Source organism: Drosophila tropicalis, unplaced genomic scaffold (genome assembly GCF_018151085.1).
Source record: "Drosophila tropicalis isolate 14030-0801.00 unplaced genomic scaffold, ASM1815108v1 contig_593, whole genome shotgun sequence".
Classification (NCBI taxonomy): Eukaryota; Metazoa; Arthropoda; class Insecta; order Diptera; family Drosophilidae; genus Drosophila; species Drosophila tropicalis.
Window position 1 is genome coordinate 4214944 of NW_027173070.1, and position 13614 is coordinate 4228557.

The window sequence follows — 13614 nt, forward strand, 5'->3', positions numbered from 1 at the left end:
AAATATATAAATACAATAGAATTTCCTAATAGTTTCAATATAATTCAAATACCTTCATACAATTCAATATGCGATTAAATCCAGCTAACAAAACATTATATATTATGCTTTTATCGGGATTTTAGACCCATGCACGTAAACGTGGCTAAGAGAGGCAGCATCGAGCATCGTGAAAGAGTGCAAACCTCCACACGGCTGTCGCCATAAATTTGCAACGCCAAAGTGATAATGAAAGTGTTTCCTTCCGTTTTGGCCACCCCAAAACAATGTGCCAAGAAAGGAAAAAGAGAGCAAAAGAAAAAACAGTTTAAACTAAGAAAAAAAACGTAAAGAAAGATAACAAAAAAAATGCAGAATATGGAATGCACTTACATTTGAGTAAGTATAAGGAATAATCTGTGATTAAAGTTGGAATTTTATGAATATTTCTTCTGCAACTGAAAATATTTTTTAATTAAAGAATTACTTTAACTTGTTGAAAAACGTAAACAGAGTAGATGGAATGTGGCATATGCATGGCCAGCACCTGTTTCAATTGTTGCCAACCCATGCTCTGCTTCATGCTCCATGCACCACCATCCGTGGTGGAATTCATGGTCTACATGGTGCGCTTCGTCGCCTTTTGCCATTTCCACTCGTTTGTTTATTGTTTTCCGCTAAACGAGAAATTCAATTTTCGGTGGCAAACAAATGAAACGCAACACCAAATGCTAACGCCAATTGCATTCCAGTGTAAATCTAAAGATTTATGCCCCAGGATCACTGGGCAAGATGGATGAATGAATAGATGGGAATGGAATTGGGTTGGTCGTGGTCTACTGACCCATTGCTTAATTGTGCACCCAAAAAATGTTTAGCTGGACAGTTGGAAAACAATTAAAGTTCCTCCAGTGGCAGAAGTTGCCGTCTTCAAAAATCTAACAAATTAAAGGGAGGGAAAAAAATATTACGCTTACTAAAAACTTGCAAGTCCAAAATGGCTGCCGACTATCCTTTGGGGAAAATGGTGAGTCTGGTGGGCTTTCATCCGCCCAGAGGCTTCTGCGGGGTCTCACAAAACTTCTCCTAAAATGGCTGAATGCCAGTTTGAAGTTTTGTTTGCCTTTGCCACGTCCCGCAATTTTTACCCATCGCAGCTTTTGTTGCTTTGTTGTTTGCGTGACATTATTCGTTTGGGTGGGAGTTTTGGGGCCGAAGCAAAAGCTGGTGGACCAAAAAACTTGGTTTCAAGAGAAACTATGACAAAAGATTGCAGTGGCCAAAGTTTGTCGTTACGTTAATTAATTTTACTTAAGCTAAGCTCGGGAATGGTCTGTCTTCGGTCAGAGGTCAAGTGGTTCAATGATCCATTTAGTTTCTTCTAATGAAGTGACCATAGACCATAAGAGGAATAAAGACAATTAAAAGAGAACTCAAAAGTTACTCTAAAACTACTTTAAACTATAGTTTAAGACATTATAAACTTTCCAACTACTACAAATAAACACAAATGTCTTTTTTTTACAAGGTGGGCGAAAGGTAATCATCCGATATTGTTTAGTAGTAATTTCTATTTTATCCTTTTTTCCAACACTCTAGGTTGGTCTCTGCCAAATTTTGCGTTATAACGCTAGGAAATATTTATAAAACAAGAATAAACGAGGGAAACAAAAGCGATTATCGATAGTTCAGTACTCCGGTATTACCCATCCGCCCCATAATACATCACAATTTGCAATGCAGGTAAGGTGAGGTGAGGTTAATTTGAGCTTAAAAATCAAATTTGTATGGTGATTTTCCAATAATCCAATTTTTCTCAAAGAAAACCCATAAATAGAGCTCTTTTCTTCTGATATTTCAAAAAAACTTACTAAAATGAAGACCTCAACATGCACTTTTCTTCTTTACTGCATCGTTGTAAGCATTTCACACCATTCTATTTAACCCGATAAGCTAATATTCACATTAAATTATTTAAAGCTTCTAGTTTCACTGACAATTATAAGTGGACAAGAAGGCGAGGATGATGGAAATATTGCACGATGCGAAACAATTGGCTTGCAATCTGGAAATGCCTTGCAGTCCATTATTGACCAAATTAGCACTTGCGGTGGTGGAAATTGCAAACAACCTACAGTTGACACAAGCAGAGTAGAAACAGAAGCTTCTCCAACAACTTGTTTAATTTCATTGAAAATTAAAATCACATATGGAAAATGATATTCATTTAGGCGTGGTCTTTGATTTTTTAAGAGAGATAAGAAGGAAAATTGTTAAGCCATACTATTAAGCCAATTTAATACCCTTTTCAAATTGTAGCATGTCCCACCACATTTCCTTTTGATCAGCACGGCAAGACAAGATCATATCGAGATAAAAAGTTAAATTGAGACTCTCAGAAGAAGGTCAAATTATGTATGTGAAAATCAGATGTCCACTAGAAAAACATAATATGCCCATTTTTTTTCCTTTTGACAAATGATTAGTAAATTTAATTGACTCGGTTTCCGGGTTTTAAATTTTCACGGTCTTAATGCAATCTCATATATTTTCTTCGGACAATTATACATTTGTTTGTCTATAAATATAACAATATTTTTATTTGTGCTAACATTAGTGAAGCGAAACCCGAAATTAAATGCATACCGCAACGACCGTCTTAGCCATTCTATTTGGCTGTATAGTTGTAGGCAGTGTTGGGTTCCCGCAGGAAATATTTCGCTATCCCGACCCGGTTAATGCCCCCAAAATAGGCGATAACACTCCGCAAGATGTAAACCCAAACATTACGATTTGGTTGAATGAATTTAGCTTATGAATCTTTATTCTTTCTTTTAGACTTTGGGCTCTAATTATTTTCAATGGAACAAAGGTGCCAAATGCAGAGAAATAGCTTCCTCTATAGTGCGTGACGATTGCACTCCTTGAAACTCAAATAGTCCAAATTATAGATTATACAACCTTAGAGGGACTGCATATGCGTTGAATCATTAACCTGCTGTACACCAATTTTTAAATCTAACATTAAGAGAACCTAAAATATTCTTTTCGATTAGCACACAAAAGAACATTAAGATTTAAAAAAAAAAATGTATACCGTTTTAATCAGCGATTCCTTATCAAGCTATTCAAGCTCATTAAACCCATTGCACATGTTCTCCTAGCTATATTGTTTCTGTTTCGATATGTTATATAGCCCCTTAACACAGAACTTTGAATTCACATGGGACAAAATGTTCATCTGCATAACTTGACTTTGGTACAAGTGCTGGTGTATCAAATTTAACAGCAATACTTTAAATATTTTAAGCGAAAGTGAGATCTTTTGAAAGAACGAGTGGTCGGAAATAAACTTTATCTTGAAAAAAACATAAAGAGTCCAAACTCAGGATTTTATGACTCTAGCACTTGTAGTCTATATCTAAGTTCTTTAGAAACTACATGGACATGATTTTATCGACATAGTCATTACTATATATGGGGTCGGCAAAGCTTCCTTCCGCCTGTTACATAGCCCCACGGCTGTATGCTATTGCAATGTGAGAAGGATTAAGGATATTGCAAACATATTTCATCCAAATAAGCGTTGAATTTCTTGATAAGTGTCAAGAGATATTAATTTCAATTTTTATTCATATAATTGAAACAAATCTAATTTGTATGGAAAAATGAGCGAGAGGCCATGACAACTAGTGCTTCTAATAATACTTGCTACTTAGCTAGTAGTAGTAATAATCATAATAATAGTAATAATAATAATAATAATAAAAGTTTTTAAGCAATTCACAACCATAACTGGAACATATCATCAATTGTGGAATTTCGCCTAAACGATCTGGATTATACGCTTGTAGGGTGTACTAACTATGAAGTAATTTTAATTTTCAGCACTTAAAGTGTGAAGCTCGTTTCCTGGTTTTAATTTTCATGGTTTATGCAATCATATAAATTTTCCTCGGTCTTTGTGCATATAAATAGAACTGTTTTCTTTTGACCAATCATTAGTGGATCAAAAACCGACAGAAAATGCAATCCTCAAAGACCGCCATAGCCCTTCTTCTTGGCTGCATTGTTGTAAGTGATTTTCATGACCTTTTTTTGAACAATCAAATGAAATGTTATCCTTTTTGAAGCTTCTGGGACCAATGATGGATGTGGTTCATTCTTTCGAGCTGAGCAAAGCTGCTGCCTGCGCTGAAGTTGCTGCAGGAGCCGGTGCGGCTGGTTTAAGTGGCGCTGCACCCATTGTTAAAGCTTTGATAACCTGCTCTGAGTACAAGGCCACAAAAACAAATGTACAAGATGCAACGGATTTGTTCTTGCTGATCGGTAACTTTGTACAAAAAGTTATGCGAAAACCTACCTGCGTATCGGATGCAGTTCTTTCAGCTCAAAAGGTGTTGGCTTCGCATGTCGATAAATTGTTTGCCGCCAAGTGCTTTAACTAATAAAGACAGCTGCCTGTGCAGATGATACATTCGAATTTTTTCCAAGCATATATACCGAAATGTTGTTTTTTGCATAATATTTTAGTTTTAGTAAATTACATAAAGCTAAATGTATGGATTGTTATCAGTTGCTTACCACCTTACAAATTCAACATCGAGAGAATCTAGAATCTATCTAATCAGAATACGAAAGAAATTACATGGGAACGGATTGAGCATCATCCGTACATCGTTCAACTGATCGCATTTAGGAACATGTTCCTTGAGGCAGCCGCGAATAGTAATTTGATTTTTGTGATTAGATTAGGTCTGAATCTGAAATCAACCATCACTCATAGCTAGAACATTTCACAGACATTATCTATCGAGTTAAGCTCAAATGTTTCGATGATAATTAAGGAGTTTTAATGCTTAATATCAATTTAAGTTGAGTGTAAATTATAAATGCTCTTTATAGCTTTTGACATTATAGTATCCTATTTCAAGAGATGGAAATTTTTTACGGTACGCTTGATTTTGCCTTTAGATTTGAATTTTTACGGTTGTTTTGCAATGGTATTTAAGTTTTTCGTTTGCCTATTATATAAGAAAGCATATATATACAACTCATGTCTTGGGATCTCTTAGGAAAACCGAGCCAAAATGCAGAACTCAAAGTACAACATTATCTTTCTTTTCAGCCTTATCGTTGTATTTATTTGATCGTCACTTCTCTGTTGATCCAATCAATTAATATATTTAATTATTTGAAGCTTCTGGGTTCGATGACACTGACACGTGGACAAGGACCAGAAGAGAAGAAAGAAGCAGCAAGAAGAGCCAGATGCAGGTTAACTGGCTTGGAATCTGGAGATGCCTTTATGTCCATTGTTGATGAAATTAGCAGTTGCCGTGGTCCAAGCTGCCAGCAAATTGTAAATAACACAAGCGAAGTGGAAGCGTATCCTGTAGACGACACGTGCGTAATTTCATTAAAAATTAGAATCAATTATGAAAAATCATATTTATCTGCGCGTATTCTTTGCAAAAAAAAAAATTCAACCATTTTGCGAGGTATTATAGATGTGTGCGAGGCATAGAAGGGAGGCTAACAAACCATATGTATACCAATATTCGTAATCAGCATTATTTTACGAGATAATATTGTCTTATCCTTTTTTAGGATTATTAATAGTTTTATGATACCCCTCAGACTTTAAATTTTCTGAGCGTATTATAAAATTGTTGAAGGAACAGATTAGAACAGAAACTTGCAAGGGTATACAATGTTCTGCTTTGCCCAAACTAGATCGTTCATCTGCTCAGCTTTCTCTACAAAAAAATATGTGAGCACGGTTAAAGGGTTCTCCAATTTTTATGGTTTTTAGTCATTTTTCCGGTCATACGACGGCAATAGTGCGTATATATGCTATATAACATATAGAAAATGCAATATCCCTTATGATAAATAAAATTTACTTATGGTCTTTATATTAAGCTACTGGGGACGATGATGGGCGTAGTGCATTCTTTTGAGATAAGCAAGGATGCTGAATACATTAGAGTCCTTACAGGTGCCAGTGCAGCTGGTTTAAATGTCGCTCCAACCATTTTTGCAAATTTTGTAGCCTGTTCTGGTTTTCAACACACAAATCCAAAAATTGTCAATACAACGGAATTGTTCATACTAGTTGAAAACTTTGTCAAAAAAAGCGGACGTATTGAGTTCGCGTGTCGAACAATTTTTTGACGCCAAGTGTGTTGTATAATAAATACTATAGATAATATATATGTAGATTACATTTTTCAAGTTTTATTTCCAACTCTCCACACGGCGAATTTAATTGTATTAGATATATATTTTTTTTTTTTTTTTTTGATTGTATTGTTGGTAAAATGCATTGATTAACGTTCAAACTAAGTTTTGAAACCAAAATTTTAAACAAATTATTAATTTTTGTATTTCCTAAAAAAAAAAAATGTTCCAACATATTTTGAAACTCAGCCTAAAAGTATGCAAAAAGGCAAAATTTAATAGTTTTAAGAATCACCCCGTGATCTAACAATAAGTGCAAAAAATAAAATTTCTATTCTATTCAAACTGATGTTCTTCAGATCTGTAGTATTAAAATTGTAGTTTCTGTAAAAATAAAACGCAATCTGGCCCATTGTGCACTAGGAGAATCTAAATTCCTCCTAATTAGACTAAGATAGAACATCATCGTTGCCCTCAAAAGATATAGAAAGGAAGATTCATAATCAATAACTTTGTTATTTTCTAGGCTATTGTCATAATTTACCAAATTTGATCAACATCCGGTGATTGTATTATCGGTCAAACGCAGTGACTTGCATCAATCCCACTGTACACCAAGACGAATGTTACTATTATATAAAATCACATGAAACATCTGGCTTAATCAATTTGACTTGGATAAATAAGTTTGGCCAGCTTCTACGACTTCCGCAATGCCACCCTTTAAAAACAAGTTGAATTTCAATATTTTAATATTAAACACCACTACCATCAATGATGAAGTCGCTTTTTGTTGTTTTGATTATATTTTTCCTGTACGAGTTGTACCTGATTCTGGCAATGGATATTGTGCCATGCCGTGGAAGAACCTTTATGGATTGCAATCACTTCTGTAGAAAAAACTGTCGAAGAGATAGAGTCAAGTGTGCATATCATTGCGAGAATGGTTGCGGATGCAAGCGGGCCTTTATAATAGTCAATAATGGACAGTGCCGCAAGCTGCACCATTGTACAGTCGATGACAGCAACGAGGAGAATGTAAATGGCGAGGAAAAGCTAAATCTTAAAGAAAATCAGCTTGTTAAGCAAGGGAAAAATATGCTCACAAAACAAAAGCGTAAAATTTCGATCGTAGGTGCACTGACATTATCCATGTATTTCATCTATTTGGGCGCTAAATGGGCGTTTAGACGTCGAGTTGCTGCAGTTAAGGCGGACCTAGATAGTAGGTGTGATTAATAAATAATAATTAAAATAAAATGGTTAATGGTTAAAAATAAAAATAATTAAATATAATTTCAATAGATAAATTTGTTTAAAAACTTCTGCAATTTTATACACATTAAAATTGTTGTATATCAAATATATGACTTTGAAGCTTTGTATCCCCATTAATTTTTATCTTGGCCTAAACTAAAAAATATTACATTGTGACTAGAATGCTGTCTGAACTTTTAGCTGAAGGACTACTTAGGCCTTTGGATATACAAGTCACTAGTTTTTTTTTTTTTTTTTTAAAGGGTTTGAAAATAATAAACAACAACGTAAACCACTTTTTCAAACAATTTTTTTAAGTGCATATAAAAAAATAATCTCATAAGATAATTTTTAATAGTAGTAGAGATCAAACATGTCTCATAAAATGGATCTGCTGCAACATTTATTTATTCATCCTGTTCTTTGTTTTTGTTGTTTCAAATTTCATTTTCAGTTTAGAAGCCACTCACTCAATTGCTAACTCGCTGGCATTTTATCGGATACAAGGAAACTTGTTGGTGGGATTGAATAGTCGAGAGGAAATGAGATAATGTCGTACTTTACGAATGTCTAATTAGGAGAATCATTTGCCCATCTGACCCAATACTCCCCTCTTCATTACCCTATTATGCTAATGGCCAAAGTGAATTGTTGTTTAGTGAATTTCGGTGCCAGAGGCGATAAAAGCAGTTCGTTGTCCCATCTCCTCATGGGCAAATGCGATGAATGCGTCATAATATCACAAGGATTGCAGAGAGCATTTAAGGTTTTTATTCTACGGAGTCACAGTTTTTGTTGCCCTATGTGGCTTGCATTAATTAACAACAGCAGAGTGTGTGTGCCTCATTCGTGAAATATTGACATACTGATAAACAAGAATGCATATCATACTGTGCTGATATGCAGAGTGGTACCACCAATAATTGCAAACATTTCTGACTACTATCTCTAAGTCACTGCTCAATACACTCACCGTTGAAACATTTTTAAAGTAGCTACACATTCCATTTACCCACAACTGAACCATCTAAGCCATTTATTAAGTTGGCTTAAGCTTGACCCACATTTAGCCCAGGAGCCCTTTTACCTATAACCTCTGGGCAACTCCGTCCACGGCGACGACAACAACGACCTCCTGGGCAAAAGCGAGGGCGGTAGGGGAGGATAAACTGGACAAAAAAAAAACATAAAACAAAAAACTGTACGAACTGCAGCAAAGTATCCAAGCCAATGGCATTGGAAAATTGCATCGACCATAGGTTGAATTGGCTCAAGCTTCAGTCAGCCGAGCAACTGACCAGTTTTTTTTTTCTCCCCTTCATTTTTGTTTCTTTGATGGTGAAATTCCTCCCCTTTACCACACCAAACTTACGGCTCCCCCACATTTTCATTCAATTTCTATTCTCACTTGACAGAGTTGAACTTTATAAAATCTTTTAGGACTGGCAAAAAACTTTTACAGCTGGTCATGTTGAGTATTTAATTTGCCATGATTTGTGCTAATTTTCCATCAAATATGCTTTACCAACATTTCCCACAAATAATGATTATTTTGGTGATGATAATCTCGACGATTCCCATGACAACTTGTTCGTCATTCACTTTTACCCAACCTGTTTTTTGCCTTTGCCTAAGCCAAGCCCCGTAAAAATAGTTATCTTCAAATGGGGTCCGAGTTATGTTTTCTGAAAAAAACAAAACAAAAAACTTAAAGAATGACTTGATGCTGTCTTTACTGTCATAACTTGGCATTTTCGAATTCACGTTGAAATTGAAAACTTTTACAAAATGAAAGTTTTTCTCTTATCCCATTAAAACTTTCTGCATATTCATTATCATTAGCAGTCCGTTATCCGGTTTGACATTGTATCAGTTGTATAATAATTTTTGGCTTTTACTTTTATTAGTATTCAATATATGAATAACAAATTCATTTTGAAATGTTTCGATTTGAAAATAATTTTAATAACATGGCAAAAGGTAGTAAATCACTGAAGGAGGTAGTTAAATCACTGAAAGGATAGGCAGGAAACACTTCCTTGGGGCTAAGAGATATAGTATTGCGATCTTATGGAAAAACTTAGAAGTGTATATAAGATAGAAAACATAGTGAAGCCCGTTCCTAGCATTTGCGCAATGGAAAAATGAATTTGGTCCATAATAAATCGTATTGCAGTGGTAGATAGTATTCTGCTTTGTATACACTTTCGAAAGCAAAAATAAAATTGAAAAAGTTCTCCAAGTGTAGTCTACTTTTGAGGGGTGGCTCAAGGCCAGCATCAGCAACAGAAGCTAATGAAAATTGAATTACATGCTTAATATAAAAGCTCTCCCTGTATTATTTGTTACAATTTTTTCTTTAGACATCTGGCAGAGATGTTTCCGAAGTAATTTGCATTTTTTTACGGTCTGTCCGTCTTTTTGCCTTTAACTTTGTTAAATATTTTCTTTACGCTTCTAATATTTTCGGTATGTATGTACTTTTGTTTATGGCTACAATTTGCATTTTTTTAAGCATTTAAGTGTGCCAAGAACAAGCATGAATCTTTTCATTCCATGAGCTTCATCTAATGGCATGTGTCTTGCGAAATGTATATACAAACGTGAATTATTTAAATAGACACAATAATAATACCAAAATTTCAAATAGCCGCTTCAAAAAGTCATACAGCAAACATTCTACAATAAACAAACAGTCTTATCCGGTCTTCGAAATCAAGGTGCTTATGGTGGATGACAGAGAAAATTAGATCCATTATTCTCTAGAAAATTTATACATCCGTTATGGCAACTTTAATATACCATTTTACCCTACCTGGCTGCATGCAAAAATAATAATATAGTCAATAAGAATTGATAATGAAATGGTTCTACTATTATTTGCGTTTATCCACCGATCAAGGTTTGGTATATCGAAATATGAGTTCATAAGATGTTGCGGAAAGCACCCATACTACCCGTACAGATTTTTGGCAATTGGGGCAACGAAATCTATCGCCTCGCCTATCGTATTTTTGGCACTTGCTATGACAACGTCTGGACTTACATTGTCATTAATAAGAGGTTTCAATACATTGTCTACCATTTTGTTGGCGAACCGTTTTGCAGCTATTTTTAACAGAAAAGAAGCAAAAATTTTACGTTTCCCCGTGCCTGCTGCAGATTTATCCTCAATGACCAATTCCGGCAAATTTGGATTCAGATTTAGCCTATCATTGCCATTAGACTTGGAGGCCGCTGAAGATTTAGTTGTCGAAGTCATGGTCATTAATTTATCCATAGTAAAGGGATTTTCCTCTTGGGACTCTTCGATGGTGCAACGCGACAGTTTGCGGCATTGTCCATTGTTCATAACTATGAAGGCTGTCCTGCAACCACATCCATTCTGACACTGATATACACACTGGACACGATCACTTCGGCAATTTTTCTTGCAGTAATGATGACAGTCCATGAATGTCCGTCCATGACACGGTACACTTTGCATGGCGAGAGTCAAGAAATTTTCACAAAGGAAAAATATAACTAAAGCAGCAAACAGCGACATCATCAGCCGACAGCCACTCGGTCAAAAGCCAAATAGAAGCCTTTCTAAAACGTGGCATTTTAACTATGAGTGAAACAAATTTATACAAATCAATTCGATTTAGAAGCAGTTTTTTATAAACAGCAACCAAGTGAATTTGGATAGCCAAAACTTAATTGAAGTAGCTTTATTTTTACTTGTTATTTGTAATTTTATCTAGATTAAATATATTGTAAGTTTATAATATGTACTTGCAAACCTGGCATTCTTGTAAAAAATCAAACTCTTCTGGTTGTTAGTACACTACACTAATAATGTTAGTAATACACTAATGTTAGTAATACACTAAAAAAATAAAAACAAGAATTATACCAAATTTCATTAAGATCGGGTTATCAGTTAGATATGTACATATATACCTACTGTATGGGGTCGGCAAACAAAGAGCAGATCAATTTCATAATACCTGCATGGCAATAATTAAAAATTAAATGTATTTATCCTTCTTATCGAGATAATTTATTCAAGCTGTTTCAGTTTTTTTTTTTTTTTTTTTTTTTTTTTGAATTTTGCTGGTTAATAATTAACCAAGAATAATTAAATTTTTCCGCTTTTAATTGGTGGCAGTATAAATTCGCGTAGATTCAGTTTCTCTTTCCCATTCAAATACTCCTCGTTGCTGTCATCGAAGGTATAATGGTTCAGCTTGCGGCGCTGTCCATTATAAAAGCCGATTTGCATCCGTAATCATTCTCGCAATGATATGCACACTTGACCCGATCTCCTGAAGAATTCTTTCTGCAGAAGTGATGGCAATCCAGGAAATTTCTCCCTTGGCCTGGTAAGATTTCCATTGCCTGAGTCAGGTACAACTCATAAAGGACGATTATGCTGAGAATAGCAAACATCGGCTTTATCCATTGACGGGACCATTGATCAAGATGAAAATTACTATGTATTCCTTTTTTTTAACTTTACATTGAAATAAAATTGATAAATACAAATGTTTCACTTGTTTCTACGTAATGGAGCAATTTCCGATGTTCAAGCCGGTTTTATATACCTAGACTTTAAATTATAATTAAGCTCTACACAAATACTATTTAGTTATACTTATTAAACAATTTCATTTGGTTTAATGCTAAAGTATTGCTAAGTAAAATTAAGTTTTTGAAACGGTTTGTAATCTAATTATGTGTGGCAATTAACATTTAAATTATGAACAGACCCTAAATAATTAATTATTAAATACACTAATTATACCTCCAATTTAAGGCATGTCTGTGACAGATTTGATCGATTCATTTGATAGAGAATGGAGATTTTCTCTCTTGGTTCGTTACGAAGCATCATGAGTCAAAATTATTGAGACACTTGACACGATCGCTTGGGATTTTTTGTTGTAATAATGGAGACAGTCCATGATAGTGCATATGTGTCAGGGTGCATTTTCCAAGGCCAGCATCAAAGGTTTTTCACTCAGGGAAATTAAAGAAAGGGGAAGAAACAGCGACATCAATCGACTGCCATTCAAATTAATAATACTTTCTAAGAATAATAATAATGAAATAAAAATTTATTCACAAGAAATTAAAAAGCTTTCATCATTTATTTTCGCACAATCGAAACTTTTCCTTTTGGTAAATTTCGTCAAAATTCCATTTATGATGAAAAAATCTACGAAATTTCTTTTCCCCCACCAGAGCCTGTCACTGCGACTGCCTAACAGGCTCAAATTGGCCAAGAAATTGGATCTTGCGCCTTGGGGTATACTATATACAGCAGATTCGGTTCTGCAAATTTGCAGTTCTCCGTTTTTCAATTTGTAACCGTCGTTATTGGGAATGCATTTAGACCAAGTCCCTAGGTGGAGGGCCCCGAGGACGTAATACGCTCTCGAGAAGATTGGGTCCTGGCTGGTTTTTGGGACGTGGCGTTGGCGTAAGCGAACGTGTATGTGGGGCAGCCTCATCCTTTTTATGAACTGCCGATGTGGCCGCACGGCGCTGACGAATTTTTTCCTCCATTTTACTTGGCACCATAAAGCAATTGGATTCCTTGTACACGGGCTTGCGGCGATCATTCCAGGGGAAGCTCCACACAATGGGTGTAAAGTCACGTCGCCATGGCTTGCGAGGCTTAAACCAACAGTCACACGTCCAATCCTCTTCGCCGGGAGCATCATCATCCCTGAAAAAAAGGCATACATACACATGAGAATCAATTATCAATTATCACTATTAACTTACCCTCGAACATAGACTCTCACATAACGTGAGGACTTGCGAAACAATTGCAGGGCCTCATTAAAGGTCATCTCCAAGGCTGGTACATCATTGATCTGAGTTATCTCATCGCCGACCCGCATGCCTGCTCGCTTCGCTAGACCTGTAGCCGATACACTGACAATGGTCAGGGGTTCATCTTGATCACTGCCGCCGGAAACCTCCATGCCCCACATGGCGTCATAGAAGCTCATGATCCGCCTATCCGTCTCCAAAGTGTATGTCATCTGGAGCTCATATTCGACATTGTCGAAAGCCTCCGAATCATATTTGGGCACCCGAATCTTTGAATCAAACATTGTCTTGATCTCAACAGTGGGCACACAACAACACACTCACACACACGGTGCTAAACGGATAACGATCACTTAAGTTATGTGGCGT

The 13614-nt window shown here is 35.6% G+C and overlaps 1 protein-coding gene and 2 long non-coding RNA genes across 3 annotated transcripts; 2 read left to right on the plus strand and 1 right to left on the minus strand.

Annotated features, from left to right (window-relative positions):
- Nucleotides 1-2605: 2605 nt before the first annotated feature.
- Nucleotides 2606-3073, plus strand: LOC137578081 (uncharacterized). Its single transcript, XR_011032538.1, has 2 exons — nt 2606-2752; nt 2818-3073. It is a non-coding gene; the product is annotated as an uncharacterized lncRNA (long non-coding RNA).
- Nucleotides 3074-3647: 574 nt separating this feature from the next.
- On the plus strand, nt 3648-4477 carry LOC137577353 (uncharacterized). Its single transcript, XR_011032404.1, has 2 exons — nt 3648-4053; nt 4113-4477. It is a non-coding gene; the product is annotated as an uncharacterized lncRNA (long non-coding RNA).
- Nucleotides 4478-12503: 8026 nt separating this feature from the next.
- On the minus strand, nt 12504-13592 carry LOC137577093 (uncharacterized). Its single transcript, XM_068290474.1, has 2 exons — nt 13195-13592; nt 12504-13135 (listed from the first exon to the last, which is right to left on the minus strand). The coding sequence occupies exons 1-2, from the start codon at nt 13527-13529 to the stop codon at nt 12796-12798; spliced, it is 675 nt and encodes a 224-aa protein (XP_068146575.1). The 5' UTR covers nt 13530-13592; the 3' UTR covers nt 12504-12795.
- Nucleotides 13593-13614: the final 22 nt, after the last annotated feature.

Excerpts from the sequence above, each read along its gene's own strand:
- LOC137577093 (XM_068290474.1), bottom strand. The coding sequence starts at position 13,529 with ATGTTTGATTCAAAGATTCGGGTGCCCAAATATGATTCGGAGGCTTTC. Across the intron at positions 13,136-13,194 it reads GTGAGAGTCTATGTTCGAGG|GGATGATGATGCTCCCGGCG; the intron begins GTAAGTTAATAG and ends CCTTTTTTTCAG.